This window comes from Myotis brandtii, unplaced genomic scaffold, assembly GCF_000412655.1.
Source record: "Myotis brandtii unplaced genomic scaffold, ASM41265v1 scaffold667, whole genome shotgun sequence".
Lineage (NCBI taxonomy): Eukaryota > Metazoa > Chordata > Mammalia > Chiroptera > Vespertilionidae > Myotis > Myotis brandtii.
Genome location: NW_005370593.1, coordinates 543690 through 563524, shown reverse-complemented (window position 1 = coordinate 563524; position 19835 = coordinate 543690). Strand labels below are relative to the sequence as shown.

Here is a 19835-nt window from a genome sequence, read left to right as displayed (position 1 = left end):
GGGGCGGCTGGGGAGAGGTCAATGGGGAAAAAAGAAGACTCAGGTAATACTTTAAACAATAAAGAATTTAAATAATAAAAAAAAAAAGCCTGAGCTGTGTGAGTCTGGCTGCGGCCTCCCCAGCCTCACTAAGCAGGGCGGGACCTCGGAGCTGTGAGGTTCCCTTTGCTTGTCCTTCTTAGTTCCCATTAGTTTAAGGAAAGTAGCTGAGAGTTCAGTAGGAAGCATTACTTCTCTTTGGGGGTTTAGAAATACTTAGCTCCTAGCCTTGCCTTACCCCCTTTGGTGGCTTGGGAATGAAAGATCTGTTGGGAATCTAAAGCAGGCAGGCATTTTGAGAGGTGGATGTGTGGGGACAGGAGGCTTGTTTTGGACGTGTGAGAAGTCCTGGACCAGATTTCTTACGCATGTAGCTCTACTTCTGTGTCTCTAGGAGGCGCCTAGTGTAGTCTTCCCTTTTCATTTAAAAAGGATCCCTGTACTCTTCAAAGCACCGGGGAATATGCTTTATGCCTGATTCAGTTTATGGACTCCTAGGCCATAATATTCAGCAATTCTGATAATTTTGCAAATTATTGGTGCTAATTTATTAATTTGGACTAACTTATCACACTTTATTTAGTATTCTTTTTAGGATGTAATGAATGTTTTAAATTAGAATGCCAGGGAAACACTGCATTTATTAAATACTTCCCATTAAGGGCAGTGCTATGCTAAGCACTGAGAGAGTTTGCAGACTGGCCTTGCACTCTGAGGGTCTATGCTCAGGCTAAAGTGCACTCACATGAGCCAGGGGCTGTCACCTACCAACTCTCTCCCTGTGTGAACCCCAGTGCAGTCCTACTTATCCATAGTGTTACATGGAATTTTGGAATCTTGAAACAATTTATCTGATATAAATGATATTAAGGTAAAAGTGTTAGGCCTGAAACAGATCTTTACATTAGCCAGAAAGATGCCTGTCATATCTACTGAAGGTTGTTGTGAAGATCAAAGAAACACATTATATGTGAGGATGGTTTGTTCATTTGCAGGGAGTCATACACATCTTCCTTTGAGACCTGAGAACATGTGGTATAAGAAGCTCAGGTGTTTCTAGAGATGTTGAATTTCTCCCCATCCACCTTTCACTGAACAATTCACCTGTGACTGTCACCTACTTGAGGGACAGCTTGTGTCTCTTGGGTGTCTCCTATGATACTCAGCCTTGTTCATGACAATAGTTGCTAAAGATATCTGCTAAATGAACAAATGCATTTGTAAAAGCAGTGTTACAACTATTACAGACAGCAAATTATAATATTATAACTCATTAAACAGTAGCTGAGAATGTCTGCAAATTAAATTATTTCCTCTAGCCTGGCCAGTGTGGCCCGGTTGAGCATCGACCCAGGAAATAATTCCTGGTCAGGGCACATGCCCGGGTTGCAGGCTCTATCCCCAGTAGGGGTGCATGTGGAAGGAGGATGATTGATGATGTTCCTCTCTCATCGATATTTCTATCTCTCTATCCCTTTCCATTTCTCTCTCTCTAAAAATCAATAAAAACATATTTTTAAAAATTATTTCCTCTCCTATTTCAAACCAAACTGGACTCTGGTTCACAGAGCTTTCTGGGTCTTGTATGGTATGTTTGTAACAAGAAAAACACCTATAGAGGGGACAGAAAGAAATGCTTTCTTCTGTTGGCAGGAAGTAATTCATCTCCTATGGCCAAAACACAGGGAAAATAAAAATGCTAACTCAGATATTAGAAAGGTTAAAAAAATTCCACAGGTTAACATTACCATTTCAAATATGAAGACTATATGACTAGACAGGATGTTAATGACTTGATATTAGAAAATTTATTAAATTTACTTTAAAAGCAGTTTGGTTCCTCCTTTCAAATGCACGAAGCATGTGAGTTGAAATAGATCTGCCCCAGGCTGCCAAACAAATTTTTAATGGAATTGGAGTCCTTCTGGGATTGTCCTAAATCCACATAATATTCTTAAGTCCTGCTTTATGCACTGGGACCTTTAGATTAGCAGATGTATGTGTGAATAATATGCTTGTATTCATCCATCACCTTGGTGACTCCACCTCTGTAGGGGCTGTTGCACATCAATTATCCCACCACAGGGGGTCCAGAGAGATTCTGGCCAGCACTGACCTCCTTTCAATCAGGCCTCAGGGCAGTGTGTTCTGGAAGTCGAATGGTCCCTTTATACAAAACCTCTGAGAATCCATTGGGCCCAATGTGGCCATGCTGGGAAGTCAATGTGATTACCTGTGCCAGGTGTGGGGCGGCATTCAGAAAAACAAATGAAAATTTGCTCACTAAGGAGCACCATCAACATTCAGCATCTCTCCCATCTATCTAATTATTTCATAAAATAATAGCAAAGTCAAGTTTAGTAGCATACATTTACCTTCCTTACAAAAAAGCTCATTTGTTTGAAAGAAATTATGGTTTGTTGAAAGATTTAAATTCACTTTCAAATACTTGGAAATGTTTCTATTATTTGAGGTTTCAGAAAGAAAGTCTACTCAGAAGAATGGAGATTTTTGTCTTTTTATCTTAATGCCCTTTTCCCCCGCAAGAAAACAAAGTTTTTATAATGCTTATCTTTTCTTTTCCTTTTTTATTAAATTTTATTGTTGAGATTATTACAGATGTCCCTCCCGCCCCCCATAGGTTCCCTCCACCTGGTTCCCACCCCGCCCCAGGCTCTCACCACCCTATTGTCTTTGTCCATAGGTAATGCATACATGCATATAAGATCTTTGTCTAATCTCTTCCCACACCCCCCACAGCCCCTTCCCTCTGAGAATCATCAGACTGTTCCATTTCCATGCCCCTGATTCTATTCCATTCACCAGTTTATTCTGTTCATCAGATTTTGTATTCGTTTGAATTTTAGATTCAATTGTTGATAGATATGTATTTGTTGCCACTTTGTTGTTCATATTTTTAATCTTTACCTTTCTCTTCGTCTTCCTCTTCTTAAAGAATACCCTTCAGCATTTCATATAATACTGGTTTGGTGGTGATGAACTCCTTTAGTTTTTTCTTGTCTGTGAAGCTCTTTATCTAACTTTCAATTCTAAATGATAGCTTTGCTGAGTAGAGTAATCTTGGTTGTAGGTTCTTGTTATTCATCACTTTGAATATTTCTTGCCACTCCCTTCTGGCCTACATAGTTTCTGTTGAAAAATCAGCTGACAGTTGTATGGGTGTTCCCTTGTAGGTAACTGCTTTTCTCTTGCTGCTTTTAAGATTCTCTCTTTGTCTTTTGCTCTTGGCATTTTAATTGTGATGTGTCTTGGTGTGGTCCTCTTTGGATTCCAGGCTTGTGCTGGTGCTGGTGCTGGTGCTGGGTCTTGGGGCTTTTATTGATAGGTTTGGGGCTCCCTGACCCAGCTGCAGCTTGCTTGACAGGTTTTTAGCCTGAGAAAGGACAGGCCATTCATATGCAAAAGCCACTGTATACAGTTTGGGTGGGGTTGTAAATCGGGTAGGGCAGGGTCTCAGGAAATCACCAGGTTGGAGCAGACAGAAATGGCTGTCAGTCAGCCCTGCAATGGGACGGTCCCAGCATGGGAACAATGACCACTGTGAGCACCTCCATCTGGAAGAAAGCCGCCCCTGAGTTCCTACCCAGATGCCAGACAGTTCATAATTGTGATGTGTCTTGGTGTGGTCCTCTTTGGATTCCAGGCTTGTGCTGGTGCTGGTGCTGGTGCTGGGTCTTGGGGCTTTTATTGATAGGTTTGGGGCTCCCTGACCCAGCTGCAGCTTGCTTGACAGGTTTTTAGCCTGAGAAAGGACAGGCCATTCATATGCAAAAGCCACTGTATACAGTTTGGGTGGGGTTGTAAATCAGGTAGGGCAGGGTCTCAGGAAATCACCAGGGTGGAGCAGACAGAAATGGCTGCCAGTCAGCCCTGCAATTGGGCGGTCCCAGCACGGGAACAATGACCACTGTGAGCACCTCCATCTGGAAGAAAGCCACCCCTGAGTTCCTACCCAGATGCCAGACAGTTCAGTTTCTCCTTGTATGCGTCTGGGTCTCCCAGAGCCTCGCCAGGCACTGAAGCTCAGAGGAAGCGGGAGCTTGTAAGTTCAGTTCGTGGTGCTGGCCTTTTAAGAGGAACAGCTAGGTCTCCAGCAGCCTGTGTGTCACTCAGCCCCAATCTGCACTGGTTTTTACAGCCTGTAGTTCTTATTGCCCATAGGGACTTCTTTCCCCAGCTCTGGAACCCTGGGCTGGGGGTCTGGTGTGGGGCTGGGACCCCTCACTCCTCCAGGCAGCCCCTGCAGAGGCAATCTCCCTCCTGATTAAAAAAGTGGCACATGTGGGTGCCAGACCAGCCTGTTCTGAGCCTCTGCACCTCCTACCAGTCTCAGTGTGCTTTCTTCTTTACTGCTCTAGTTGTAATACTTCCATTCTGCCAGTTTTCTGGTTGTTCTGGATGATAGTTGTTCTGTATTTTAGTTGTAATTTTGATGTGATTGTGGGAGGCAATGAGTACAGTCATTTGCCTACACAGCCATCTTGGTTCTCTTAATGCTTATCTTTTTTTTTTTAAAGAATGTTTTTATTGATTTTATAGAGAGAAGAACAGAGGAGAGAGAGAGAAACATCGGTCAGTTGCCCCCTGTACCCATCCTGACCAGGGATGAAACCCACAACCTGGTATGTGTCCTGGCCAGGAATCGAACTTGTGACCTTTCGGTGCATGGAATAATGCTCAACCAACTAAGCTGCATCTTATCTTTTTTTTTTTAAAGAATGTTTTTATTGATTTTATAGAGAGAAGAACAGAGGAGAGAGAGAGAAACATCGGTCAGTTGCCCCCTGTACCCATCCTGACCAGGGATGAAACCCACAACCTGGTATGTGTCCTGGCCAGGAATCGAACTTGTGACCTTTTGGTGCATGGAATAATGCTCAACCAACTAAGCTTCACTGGCCAGGGCTAGTGCTTATGTTTTTATAATAAACTTGGAACTTCTTTCTCAAGAGTACATAGTACTTTTAATTTTTTTAAGCTTCTGATATTATACCCAGAGGTGTATTGTGTATTGTCATAATTAATAAATCAATGACAAATGTAGCCACTTCATCTTGTTGGGGAGATACAAAATCGTGATGGTGGCTGACCATTTATTTAATTATGTGGTAAGTACCATATGAGAGAGTAAAGTTAAATTGATGATTTGGGCTATCTTAGCCAGGGTACAGTTTATATGGCAATTACACCAGGATCATCTAAGTGTAATTGGCAAGTAATTTTGTAAGTGAAGGAACATGACAGCTCATTTACATGGTGTTCACTGAGTAAAATTTGGGGACATTTATCAACTACCTCCAAGTGAACAGTGATTGCACCATGGGCAGTTTGAAAGCTCCATGGAAGGTTTTGGGAATGAATCTCTGTTCATTTGTTCCCTAAATGTTTGTTAGGTGTGTGCTGTGCACCAGGGACTGTCCAAGGCACTAAGAATACAATAATGAGTGGCCGAAACCGGTTTGGCTCAGTGGATAGAGCGTCGGCCTGCGGACTGAAAGGTCCCAGGTTCGATTCCGGTCAAGGGCATGTACCTGGGTTGCGGGCACATCCCCAGTGGGAGATGTGCAGGAGGCAGCTGATTGATGTTTCTAACTATCTATCTCTCTCCCTTCTTCTCTGTAAAAAATCAATAAAATATATTTAAAAAAAAGAATATAATAATGAGTGAATAGTTCTACTCTCAAGGAACCCAAGGGTGACATGCAGACACATCATCAATAGTGATACAACAGTGTAGTGCTGTGCACCAGGGACTGTCCAAGGCACTAAGAATAAAATAATGAGTGAATAGTTCTACTCTCAAGGAACCCATGGGTGGCATGCAGACACATCATCAATAGTGACACAACAGTGTCGAAGGTAGAGGTGTGAGCTCTATGCAGGTATTGTGGATGCTGAGGAGGGGAAACTTGGATGATGGAAGACGGTCAGGGAAAACCTGCTAGAGTGGCTGACACCTGAGATGAATTTTAAAGAACGAAGCAGGGCTGCCCTGGCTGGGTGGCTCAGTTGTTTGGAGCTTCGTCCCATGCACCAAAAGGTGGCAGGTTCAATTCCCGGCCAGGGCACATACCTACTTTGCAGGTTTGATCCCTAATTAGGGCGCATATGAGAGACAAGTAATTGATGTTTCTCAAATCTATGTTTCTCTCTCTCTCTCTCTCTCTCTCTCTCTCTCGCTCTCGCTCTCTCTCTAAAAATCAAGAAAAACATACCCTCAGGTGAGGATAAAAAAAGAAAGAAAGAGAAAAAGTAGGGCTGAGTCAGGGGGAGGGGAGAAGGGCTTCACAGGCAGAGGTGCTGGCGGAACAGAATCTTGGAGGAGCAGGATGGCGGGTGTGAGCCAGAAGCTCGAAGCAGTTCAGACACACTTCAAGGCAGACATGGGGCCTGAGGGGCAGACTTGGCTGGGCTCGTAGAGGGCCCTATAGGTCATGCTAGAGGCTGGACCTTATTCTTCATCCTTGGGAAGCCCTGGGAGACTTTAAGAAGAGGAGCATCCTTTTCAGAGTTGTTCTATAGACAGACCATTCTGTGTACTAACTGTCTTTATTGGGCTATTACGATATGACAGGCTCTGTTCTACAAATATCAAGGCATTTCATCCTCACAGCAGCCCTATGAAGCTGATACTAGCATTTCCCCCTTTTATAGAGGAAAAAACTGAATATTCAGCAGTTTCTCAAAGTTGCACAATGGGTGATGGAGGAGCCAGGATTTGAATCCAGGCTATCCATCTCCAGAGCCCATGCTTGTCACCATCGCCCTGCACCATGCCGTAGCCCCTTGACACAGTCCACTGGAACTCCCTGTTTATAAAACGAACACCCCTCACCTACCCATTGGCCTGTGAGTCCTGTGAGGTCAGGGACTGTATTTATCACGTTCATGCTACATTCTGCCAACCAAGGACAATATCTGTACTGTCATAGGCTTGTCACAAATAAGGAGTAAATGTAGTTTGAGGGGTCATGACTTGAGGCTGCCAAAGTCAACCTGGCAAGGGGTGAGGTTCTAAATCTGTGGCAATGTTAGTCAGTATGGAGGGGTGAGAATGGAGAGATACATTGGCAGGGCTTGGTGATTGATTGATCAGATGTGTGGATTTTGTTGGCATAGTCTTACACTGTTTCTGACTTCCAACTCCTATGCTGGAGAGATGACTTGGCAAAAGAATCAGAAGCAGAGGGAAGCTCATACTTCTCTTCACAGAGCTCTTACATTCCTGGGAAGAAATGTTGTGGATTTAGGATGAGAAGTCAGAAAACACTTATGTGGAGATAGTTAAAAATAGAATGAACACATCTGCCTGGGATTGTTGAGAGACTGAGCTGCCCTGGGGTAGATGAATGGTGAGATGGCCTTTGGGATTCTTCTGCCTTTGAAAATTTTCTGGTTCAGAATAAATAAAAATTCTCCCAAGCCACCTATCCTTAATTGCCTGGCTTAAGAGAAAATCAAAGCATCCAAGGACTGCAAAAGATTGAGTCCAAATGCCTGGGTTGTAGGTGAGGAAACAGAAGCCTAGAAAGGCTAGAGGATGCGTCCAGGGCACACACTTAAAGCAAAAGGAAGACCCCGATCATCAGCATTTCAGTCCGTGCTGCCTCTCCCCTAAATCTCCGATAATAGCTTCCATGTTTGGGTGCCTCCTGTGGGCAGGCCCCGGGGACGGGCAGTGCCAAGAGCCAAAGAGGACCGGGTATCCGCATTGGGGAGTTCAGGGAGCCTCCACCATAAGTGCCACTTGTCACCTAAAAATGCCATGTAGTCCCATATACTACATAGAACATTTGGAAAATGGAGAAAATGAATTGAAAAGTTCGTAATGATTTTTGTTTAGGCTAACTCATTGCCAGGCACTGCTTAATGCTTTACAATCATTGTCTCTAATTCTTACAACAACCTGGGAGGTAGACAGTATTCTTTTCATTTTATGTTTCAGAAAGTTAAAGCACTGAGAACTCACTCCATCAGACCAGACTTTGTTAACTCCAAGTCTACCATGCACAATTAAAGTTAACATTTTGTTGTATTTCCCTACGGTCTTCTTTTTTTACACACCGGGACCATTCATTTGCATAGCTATAATTTTATCAGAGATACAACTGAGACTTCATTTTTTTGGCTTTTAATATATTCTATGTATTTCTCATGTGCTTTTATAGTCTGCGTTTTAATGGCTATATGTCTTATCAAGTTTTAGTAAACAAAGAAATCTTTACTAATAAAAATCTTTCAATTCCTGGCACATATGGCATTTGTAAGGTGGCATTTTATATTTTGAGTACCCTCTGACCATCCTCTACAGATGGCATTGGGGAGAGGAGGGAGAGACTGCCAGGCGTGGCACGGGGACCTGGGTTCATGACTTCCTTTCCCATCCGGAGCCCCTGGGAATGCAGGAGGGTGCAGGGCACAGCTCAGAGGGGAGCCTCCGCGGAGGTGGCCTGAGACAGGTAGCAGGTGACTTCAATCCTGTGCTTTTCTGATCAAACATACATTCTTCCTCCCCCCCATGTAAAAAAGCAAGTTTTCATTTTCCTGGGGTAGTAAAAATCTTTTGTGTGAAGAAGAAGTGTCATCAAGTGCCTTATTCATCAGCATATATACTGTCTCTGTAAAATGACAGTGGGAGTAAAAGTTCATCAGTTCAATATGTCTTTCACTTTTGGAGACTCCTGACTAATAACCTCTGGTATTTATCATCAGAACAGCCAAAGAGCTAAGATCTGGCACATGCTGCTCTCGTGCACTGAAGAAAGCTTAAAAAGACAAAAGATTGTCTCCATTTTTCCTTCTTCCATTCATTTAGAAGAGAAAGCATATCTTTTTTTAATTAAAAAAAAATATGAGCGTGCAGAAACATCTGGCCTATATTACCATAGCACTCTCCTAACCGGCCTCCTTGTCTCCAGTCTGCCTTTTAAAATCAACTCTACACGGAGAGATTTTTCTAGAATACAGACCTGCATCAGTCACTCACCCATACTGCTGCATCTTCCTTCATGGCTCTTTGAGTTGAGTAGCCGCAGCTCCACCTGCCCCGCTTGGGCCTGTCCCAGTCGCACCGAGCTGCTGGTGGCCCCTGACTCCTGCTACAGCGAAGGCCGCCTCTGGGCCTGCATGCCAATGGGCTCCCACAGCACCTGCCCAGCACTTATCACACTCATCTGTAGCCCACAGTCTTGTTTTTACTTGGCCAGCATCATGCTTTAATTTAAAAAAAACAATTAAATCTCATTAGGCAGGGCATATCATTGTTCAGTTTGCTTAAGGCCCCACCGCTCTCTATTATACACCAAACCCTAAGAACACATTTACTCTTTGCTGGGTCCTATGAGGCTACTTGCTCTCTTATTTTACCCAACAGACTACAGGCTGCATGTACCAAGGTTTTGTATTAACTTTGTATCTATAAGTCTGGCAGAGACTGCTCAAAAAATAGCTATGGTATTAATCCATGCTTTTTTTAAAAAAAGCTTAAAAAGCCACAATAACTCTTTTTAGCCTTTCTGTTCACAAACATTATAAAGCACAGGGACCTCAATGGAGCCAGCAGATACTAGCAGTGTTCCATGGGGATGGCTGAAAGTCTGTGTTTGTGATGGACCACTTTGAATCTTTAAGCCTCTGAATGTGATTATGCTCATTCCCACTACTTCCTGTGCCAGGATATCCGTATCTGTTATGATCCCTCACGAGAATTATTCTTCACATTTGTCATAGTTTTGTCCATCAAGGCATACATGTCCTTGGTTTCATTTCATCTCCACATGACCTCCACCCTTCCATCAAACTGGGCTCTGCAGAGATTTGAATGGAATAGGATTTATCTGCTTTGTAAGGTTTGATCATGATCCAAGTACAATCAGTATGCTTACCACAATTTGGATCCTGCCAAGGAGTAAGTAGCCAGACCTGGACAAGCTGGCGAGGCTAGGCTGCAGTAATGGAAATATCCATTGGTCAACCACAGATGGGCCATCTTGTTGATAATCTAGTCCTTTGTCTCAGTCACTGTATTTTCCATCTCCTTATCATTCTCTTCTAGACATTCACTTACATGCTGCTGTAAAGATACCAAAAAGATGTGGTGTCCCACAGGACCCAGATTACTCATATTTATGGAATTTCACATCATCAGTGACATAGGCCTGTGGTTTCTGTCTATGGCAATGTTGTTGCTGTAAATTAAATCTCCAGAAGATGGCCTGCATTCTCGGGGAGTGCTATGGGTGTTTCAGAGGGACTATATGCCATGAGGCATCGATGAGGAAATGTGTTAGAAGCACAAGAATGGAAATATGTCCAAGTGTCAAGTTCAAGGCAAATAAAAAGAAAACCCTTTTGTCTAAGCTTCCTTCCCTAGGGAAGAGGTGGGGGTAGGATAGGGAGAGCTTATTATAGAATCCTTTAGCTGCCAGAACTTTCATTGACAATTTTGTTAATGTGCCTGCTTGGCTGCCTTCTCAGAGGCCCATTGTGAATTCCGTAGCTGATAACATTAATAGTTAATGGGTGCACCTGAAAATCAAGCAATATTGTACCATTTGGGTAATAGTTATATTAAATGGTTCTTTTCTACAGCATCAAGCTTATCCGCTTATCTTTTTCTAATAATGAATACCTCATCTTTTCCAATTTCTTAATCAAGCACTTCCATATCATCTTGAGGCAGAATCAGATCCAGCTGCAAATAGTCTATACTCTTGGCCTGGATTATGTCAAATTATCCAACCATCTCACAGGTCCTTATGTTCTGTTCTCCTCTGAGACAAGGGCCTGACACACCCCTTCCCAAGCTCATGATCACCAGCACGAGCTAACTTTACAGTCATGAGGCAATATCTAGAATAGGTTTCTTCCTAGATTTGGGCACTATGGAGTGGGTCTCCAGGGTTTTTCTTTTTCCTGTTCCTTCTCCCTGAGATGCACGTGTACCTCATTCTGCATGGCCTTACTCCAGAGTTGGGTCTTTCCACTGCAGGGACAAAAAGTAAATGCAGCCATGCTTTAGTGATAAAACAATAGATACTTCATTTTTCATAGGTATTATATGCTATGGATTGACCAGAAGCATCAGGCTTCCCATACATTATTTTCTTCAACCAAGTACCTGTAACTGAAAGAGGAAAATATAAGAAATAGTGAACAACCCTTGGGGGAACCCAATACTGTCTCTTTCTGTCATATTTGTCTGAAACTTTGCTATTTCTGATGACTCTAGTCAGATGAATTTTTGAGTCAGTTTTTTTTAGCCAAAAATTTTATTTTTATACTTCAAGGCCTGATCTGCCTGGCCCTATCTCCTTCATTTGCAATTTCTTTTGATTTTTAAAAAATATATATTTTATTGATTTTACAGAGAGGAAGGGAGAGGGATAAAGAGTTAGAAAAATTCATGAGAGAGAAACATCGATCAGCTGCCTCTTGCACACCCCCCCACTGGGGATGTGCCCGCAACCAAGGTACATGCCCTTGACCAGAATCGAATTTGGGACCCTTCAGTCTGCAGGACGACGCTCTATCCACTGAGCCAAACCAGTTAGGGCTGATTTTTGATGCTCTTTTTCTTCTGAGCTTTAAAAAGACCCTCTTTTCCCACTGAAAACAGGAGAGCCCAGATTCACCACTACACATCCTTCTCCTGTAACATGGCAGGTGCCCTTTGATGTCAGAGGCCATGTTTTATATCTGCTCAATTGCTATTACCCGTCACGGTATATAGAATAGGAGCAATACATAGTTTATAAATGAATGAATACCAAATTTCACAATTTATGGTTGTTTAACCTCTTTTGTCCAAATTTTATTCCAACTGGGACTGTACCATCTTGAACTTCTGCAAATATTCTTAATACTAAGTTCAGTGCAATGCACACAGCTATGGCTCAGTGTTTAGTGGGAGCAAAATATGTTGTATAATTTGGAGCCCTATCACAGAGAAGCCAAAATTTGGCATGCAATATTTCAGAATCCCTGCTCATTCCAATTAGTCAAGTGAAGGAGTACATTTTTATCCTGAAGACTAACCATTGGTTGAACAGATTGGTTACTATAATTACTCTCTATTGGACCTCCTGTGGTTGGAACCTCTTATAACATTCCAGAGATGGAAAAATATTTGGAAAACCATCTGTGTTTCTCGAAATATTGAAATGGAAACCTTCACCTTCACAGAGTGCGACTCACACAGTTCAACAGATACCCATTATTCCCACAAACATTTATCAAACATTTCATACGTGACATGAGTTGGAGATAAATGTGAAACTGGCAAGTCTTTCAAATTGCTTATAATTTGGTAGCCAAGTACAGAAATAAAAGAGAATACAGTCTGATAAAGTCTACAATAGAAGCAGGTATAAAGAGCAGAGGTAACAGAGAGAGGGGGTAATTATCTCCGTGTAAGGGTTAGGGAAGGCTTCCTGAACGAAGTGGCTCTGAGTTGGAATTCAGCCGTGACATCAGGTTTTCTTGTTTGGATGACTATCATGCCCCTGATATGCCTGATTTATTCATTTTTAAAGCAGTATCACATTGTAAGAAATAAACATTTAAAAATCAAAGATATGAAAAGCGTTCAACTCCTCACTATAGCACCCAAACCCACCCCCATACTCTATGGTTTGCATGATATCTGAGAAACAGAGCTGAATATCTACTATATTAATGGAGTTATATATGTGCACAGAAGGCTAATAAATGTATGCTGCCAAATTTTTATGGTTTCATAAGTAGTGCTATTACTAACATTTTTAATAAGTGAAAAAAGGCATTCATATGTGCTAGTAGGAATTCAGTGTATTTTGTAGAATACTGCCACCCTTGATATAGCCTATGGGATGTGACTTTTCGTAAAGACCCAATGAACTTCTAGATTTGTCAGCTGTTTCCAAACAGATGCACTCTGCTAATCTAATGGAAACAGTCTGAGCCCAGATCCCAAATATCAATAGCTTTTAGTATTGCAAATTAGTTTGTCTATTGAGTAACTTGGACTCTGTAGTTGCTGATAAAAAGCAGCAAGTCGTTTTGTAGGGATGTTTCATGTAAACTGCCCTGCCAGGATCTGATGCTCATCTCTGTCCTTACAGAGTTTTAAGTTGAATGTAGACAGTCATTGTGCTCTCAAGGAAGCTGTGGAGGAGGAAGGACACCAGCTTCTCGAGCTCATTGCATCTCACAAAGCAGGTAAATCCTCCTGAAATATGGCAAGTCTTTATGTCTCCGGACTATTAAGAATGAAGAAGCATTGCTGTAAATTACTGCATATATTCACCTCCTTATGTATTATTAATATTTACATTATCAGATTGACCTTCAGGATTTATAAATGTTTCATATACTGCACACAATGCGGTGATACTTACAAGATGAAATACTGCCTCCAAATGGTCTGTTCATTGTATTTTGGGCTCGCTGTTCGCCTGAGTTTCAGTTGAAATCACATTCCTGAAAACTTCACATTGACATGCTTTTTGATGTAGGTGCTCTGGAAATAACTTTAAGATAATGAATGAGAATTGTGCATTTAGTTATGATGCATATGCATTGAGATACTCATAGATATCATTACAGATACAAAGCTGGCAGGCTAGAGATATCTGATTATTTCCCTGCCAATTCACACACAGGAACGTCTTGCATGTTCCTTGTTGGTCATTGTATTAGCAGAATTTTGGCCTTCTACCAATTCTTACCCCGGTTTTAATGTATTCATGAGGAACAGATTATAAATAAAAAATAGTTTTGTCATTTGGTTGTACTTATCCTGGTAGTAAAAGACCGTAAGACAGGATGAATTACAATTTGGCTCTGGCTTTGAGCTTACCACAGCTAAATAAGAAAAGAGCAGCATTAATCGGATGTGCTAATGCTAAAGACTGCTTTCTTAATTCTGGCCCATTTACTGTATTTCTCATCGAATTAACTTTACCTATTTCCATACATCTTTCTGATCATTATTACATCTCCACACAGATACACTCAGGACCTTTTATTAGGAATGTGAAGCTATAGTTAATAATTGTTATATATTGTGATTTTTCTTCCACATGCAATTTTTTAGTCAATGTACTGAATCCCAGTCAATCCCAAACCATGAATCAATATGGTATTACAATTTTTGTGTCCTTATGCCTTATGTCAAGTCAAAAATTCCCAGTCTCTATTCCGAGTGACAAATGCTAATATGGCAGGTGAGGGTAATGGTCATTAAAAATGACGTTAATTGTTAAACCACCTAATTTACTAAATAAAGAATAATAGGGTACAAGTGCAGTCAAGTCCGTGACTTGTGCTCTCCCCTTCCTTTGGAGAAGGACTAAAGGATATGCTGCGGATGATTGCGAGTCAGTGGAAGGAGCTGCAGAGGCAAATCAAACGGCAGCACAGCTGGATTCTCAGGGCTCTGGATACCATCAAAGCCGAGATTCTGGCCACTGATGTGTCTGTGGAGGGTGCGGAAGGGACTGGAAGCCCCAAGGTAAGTAGCTTGAAGTTTGCCTTATTTCCTCTTATTTCTGTCTTCTTTTGAACGAGGCACCACTGAAGTTTTCTCTCCAGCCCTAAGGCTTTTCTTTCCTATTGTGTACACTTTATATATCTATATATAGAGAGCGATGTATGTAAACAAAATGAAATGGCTTTAAACAGTAAAAAAAGAAAAGCCCACAACTTCCAGGTTTTCTAGGAGCAGGTCTTTTTGTGGAAAGTGCCAGGGTAGGAGGGAGACAGCACTTTCGGGGTAGGAGGAAGGGGGACATAAAACATTTAGTAAACAAAACATAAAGCATCTTAAACATGAATAATCAGAACGGTTTTAAATTGTTTTGTTGCAACTATAAATCACTATAATCAGTGCAATCACTCAGCTCTGACATCCATTAGCCGCTTGGTTACAGCAAATTAACAAAGAAGAGAGAAAGTGATTCATTATCTCATTCCTGTTAATGACTATCAGATGCATTGCCTAATTAGGGGATGGTCATTGTAGTGGGAAGAAGGTCATATGCTTTGCTACAAATCTTTCTGCTCTGAGTGTAAGTTCTCCATAATGGCACATGCACCGAATACAACAAGTACTTTAAAATCAAGTATTGACATGTTTTGGTTATCCATTTCAGAATTACAAAATAACTCTTCAAGCATATGCAATTAAACTTTATTTTGTTTTATTTTATTTTTATGAGGCACCTTTTAATACTATGTTCTAAAGGTATTTTTGACTCTTGATGTAGAAAGTAATTTTATTAATTTGACATTTTCATGTAATTTCTCTCTTCTTTTGTATTTGTTCTTTTGTGAAAGTAAATGCAGAAAACCAGTTTCATAACAGACTCAGCATCAGAACATATTGTAACACAGGGGAAACAGATTTAAGGGTTTAGGGTTTTATTCCTGGCATGGACAAAGTCATTAATTAAATCGTCGTCCAATCATTTATTCAGCATCCATGCCGGTTGGCACTGTGCTAAATGTGTACCGGGCGAGTTAAACAAACCCTTTGCCCTCTTAGACTCTCATTCTTAAGTGCAGGCAGAGGAGAAACCCAGCCTGCCCTGAGACGGTGAGACCATTTGTCCAGTGGAAAGTTCAGACAATTTATAGCTTTGGAACCTCAAACAACAACCTTTAACTTATTTGTTGGAAACAGATAGAATGATGAGCTCAGTTCCTCTTGAAGAAGGTTCCCCGGAAGAGGTCACATTTCAGGAAATACTTGGAGAAGGAAGAGGGGTGGTGTGGCTCATGAGCTCACATTTTTAGGAAGTGATGTGATGAAAGGATCAAAGCTGGAGCTAATCATGCGGCCGGGAGAGTGGGCAGAAGGGGAGGAGCTCCTTCAGGGCACAGACTGCGGGGAGAACTCGCCTGGACGGATGCTTCCCCTGGGCAGTGCTGAGGAGACAGGGCACAACGAAAAACTCCATTATGTTTTTAATACATTTTTATTGATTTCAGAGAGGAAGGGACAGGGAGAGAGAGATAGAAACATCAATGATGAGAGAGAATCATTGATTGGCTGCCTCCTGCACGCCCCCTACTGGGGATCAAGCCCACAACCCGGGCATGTGCCCTTGACTGGAATCGAACCGTCACCCTTCAGTCTACAGGCCAATGCTCTATCCCACTGAGCCAAACCAGCTAGGGCAAAACTCTATTATGTTTTACTTATTTAACAAAAATATACTCAGTGCTTACTTTTTAAAAGCCTCCCGCATGCCAAACACTGTTCTATAGCACTTCTGTGCATTCTCTTGTTTAATTCTCACACAAGCCTCTAAGGTAGACCTTTTATGGAGAAAACAGAGGCCCAGAGAAGTTGAGTAACCTGCCTAAGGTCACACAGGTGCTAAGTAGCAGGGCTGCGATTTGGATCGGAAGGCTTTGGCCGCAGAGTCCGTTTCCATCGCCTCCTGGAGCACTGCCTCTTGCGGGCAATGCACAGGGCAGGGCATGGTGATGGGCAGCCTCAGTGCCGGTCTCGTAGGGCTTAGGGCGAAGTGACGACACAGACTTAAATCTAATAATCCTGCCTTATTAGACTGTGATGTGCTGTGAGGGAAAAGGGAGCACCCGGACCTTGGGCTGGGAGCAGTGATTTTGATGAGGACACCAGGGAAGGCTTCTGTCAGAGACAGCCCAGTGTGAGCAGGCCAGTGTGATTAGGAGAGGGAGGAGGTGCAGGGTCTGCAGAGGGCAAGGGCTTTTGCGGGGAATGACATCGCCGATTTCCAGCATAAGAAAACGTGTTCTTGGCTGTGGTGTAGAGTGCAGCGAGGGGGCGCTGAAGTGGAACTGCGGAGGTGGTGCAAGCACCTAAATTTGTAAAGGACCGGGGTTGAAATGAATAGCTCTGTCCACCAGGGCCAATTTGAATCTGGCACTTTAAAATTAGCTCCTTTTGGAGGGGAGTACTGAGATGGAATAAAGACGATAACCCAATGAGGAGAAAGTATGTATTATCAACAGCGAGACAATACCAGCATTTCTCAGAAAGAGGACCTGCCCGGGCCCTGCCTCAGGTGGGCCAGCACCTCCTGGGTGGGGCCCCAGAATCGCCTTCCACGGCTCCTGGGAACCACTGTTCCTGACGGGGTGCCTGATTCTCCCACAACCCGATTTTCACACAACACGAAAGAGGTAACAATTTAAACATTAAGAGGAAAAATAAACACCTCCAGTTCCTAATGATTTGGGTGCTAAACAAACAACAATGAAAACCTTCTCTATCTGAAATGTCCCCAGAGTGAAAGTGTCTTCCTCAAGTCAGGTCAGTTTATAAAGAATGACTCGTGTTTTTCTTGTTAATGGTATTTCTATTCCGAAGCATCTCATGTCACACTGTGTACACAGTACATCTCAAAGCAGCTATGGGGAGCGGCTGTTGTAGGTGTCACGGATGCAGGACCTGAGGGAGGTGCTGAGGCCTTAAGACATGGACACGGCAGAGCCAGCAAACCCCAGGCCTGCTCCCTCCCAACTGTTTTTTTCGTTCCCAGTCTGCGTGAGTTTTCTCTGGACAAGTGAACTCATCCACAGTCCAGGGAGAAGGTGAAATCAATTTTAGGACAAAGAAAATGTGTTTCTAAATTTAAGCTTAGGAAACTATGGAGAAATCAGAATGATCATTCTTTTTATTTGTTTAATGTTTATGAACCACCTCCCTTAGTCCCTTAGGCAAACACAAAGAATAATAGGAGAAGCTCAGACTCTGAAGTCAGGCTGCCTGAGTTCAACCTCCCACGCTCACTAGCTATGTGTCTGTGGGAAAATGACTTACTTCCTGGTGCCTCAGTTTCCTCATTTGTAAAGTGGAGGTAATGCTAATGTCTACCTCAAAGGGTTGTGATGTACATGAAGGAGCTGACATATCTAAAGTGCTTAGAACAGTGCCCAGCACACAGCCAGTCCGGGGTAAATGTACAAGCATTCATATTTAGTTGTGGAGACAACAGACAAATAATTATAATATAATCTTGATCAGTGCTCTAGTAGAGGTAGGTACAAAGCTCTATGAGTACACAGAGAAGGAAATAACCAATCTGACTTGGGGGTATCAAGGATTTTCAGGAGAATTATGTTTTAAATGGTGGCAGTAGGGGTCGGGGGGAGGCGGGTGCGAGGGGCCAGAGTGAAATGCAAGGATTCGAGGTGTAAAAAAATGTGATGTGGTTGGAACCCAGGATCCTGTGGGCAGTGTTTAGGCTGTCTTTCGACAATCACCAAAGCTCACAATGTGACAAAAAATGACCCTTAATGATCAGTGATTTGAGCAATAATTCCTCCTATATCTTTAAATGACACTAGCCAAGCCAGAGTGAGATCCCTGTACAAAATACATCAAATAGGTACTGTTTAAACAGAAATGTTTTTGCCATTTTGCACTAAATACTAGTAGAGCAAACTTAAATAGGTTACCCTGAAGTCGTCCCAGACTGAAAGCTGGATTCTACTTGTCATCTATCATGTCAGTCCTTTTTCCATGACTGACCTTGCACAGGTCATGTATGAATTGTGCCATGAAATGCATCCTCAAGCATAGCAGTTATGATCCTCTATTTCATCTTAGACCTTAAAGAGGAACTAAAATTAAAACATAATAAAAAATAACTCCAGATTCATCTTAGGTTTACTTCAGAAGCTACTGGGAACTTGAGAAGCATAATAGAAAATCTAAGGAATATATCTAGGGGGTATTTTTCTTTTTTACCTTGTTTGAGAGACTGTAGTAAAGGACTTGGTCTTAGAAATCTTGTAAAGAAGGAAGATAGGAGGAAATTCAAAGACTCTGGGAAACTTCTCCCCCAGGAATCGGCAGCATACCTTATTTGTTGTATTTCATTTTTTTAAAAAAAGTGTTTCCCCAAGACTGTGAGATCTTTTATACATGGAAATAGAGAACAGAACTCACCAATTCTAGAAATAGAGCTTCAGCACTCTATCCAAGAATTGAAAATGTGCTTGTAATTGTACATTTTACTTTATATTGATGAAAGTTTATCACCTTAAACTAGGTTTTCAGTATGTTAGATTTTAAATACATATAGACAAAGGGATTTTAAAACTCAGCGAATAACTCCTAGCAAAGCCTACATGCTCTTTGTGACCTTCCAAGGAAAAAAACAAAAATCCTGAAAGCAAGAAGCTTTCTTAGATTTTGCACATTGGTTCTTTATATTGTTCTTTCCTTTCTATCTTTACTTTTCACCTGTGCAGCACACCTCATTACAGATACCTTAGAATCGAGGCTGGGGTTTCCCCACATGACGTCACTGGAAGCACAGGGCAGTGGTACCTTTGTCTTCTTTAAAGGAACAGATGCATTTCCAAAACAAAGACTATTTGAAAATTTTATTGTAAATTCAGAGAACTTTACAGTTACTAGAGGGTAACATAGCCTAGGTTCCAATCAACATCTTCAGTGAAAGGAGACAGAGGGTTAGCTGGTTTGAACTCTAGAGTTGTGCTTATTTTATCTGCCTTCTTTGAGATTCTTAGACTGAAGTTCTCACCCCTTTGGAAATGAACATCAGACTCTGAAGGTTATCAGCGTTATCTGTTCAACAATAGAACAAGAGCAAGTTTAAGGACATTTCTTAAATGTGTTTGCTCAGCCCTACCAAGGGATGCATGCATGTCCTCCAACTTGGGTATGTTGCTGACCACCTGGCCTCTGTTGAGATGTCAGGACAGGGCCAGTCTAATGTTAAGGTACATTTAAAATATATATATATATATTATTGATTTTTTACAGAGAGGAAGGA

At 42.0% G+C, this 19835-nt stretch overlaps 1 protein-coding gene across 1 annotated transcript in view; it reads left to right on the top strand.

Moving 5' to 3' along the window:
• The window catches only part of AKAP6 (A kinase (PRKA) anchor protein 6), a 509871-nt gene that overhangs the window by 264117 nt on the left and 225919 nt on the right, over positions 1–19835 (top strand). The window contains 2 exon segments of the mRNA XM_005880979.2: positions 13161–13257; positions 14388–14551. Coding sequence (XP_005881041.1) covers positions 13161–13257; positions 14388–14551 — 261 coding nt within the window.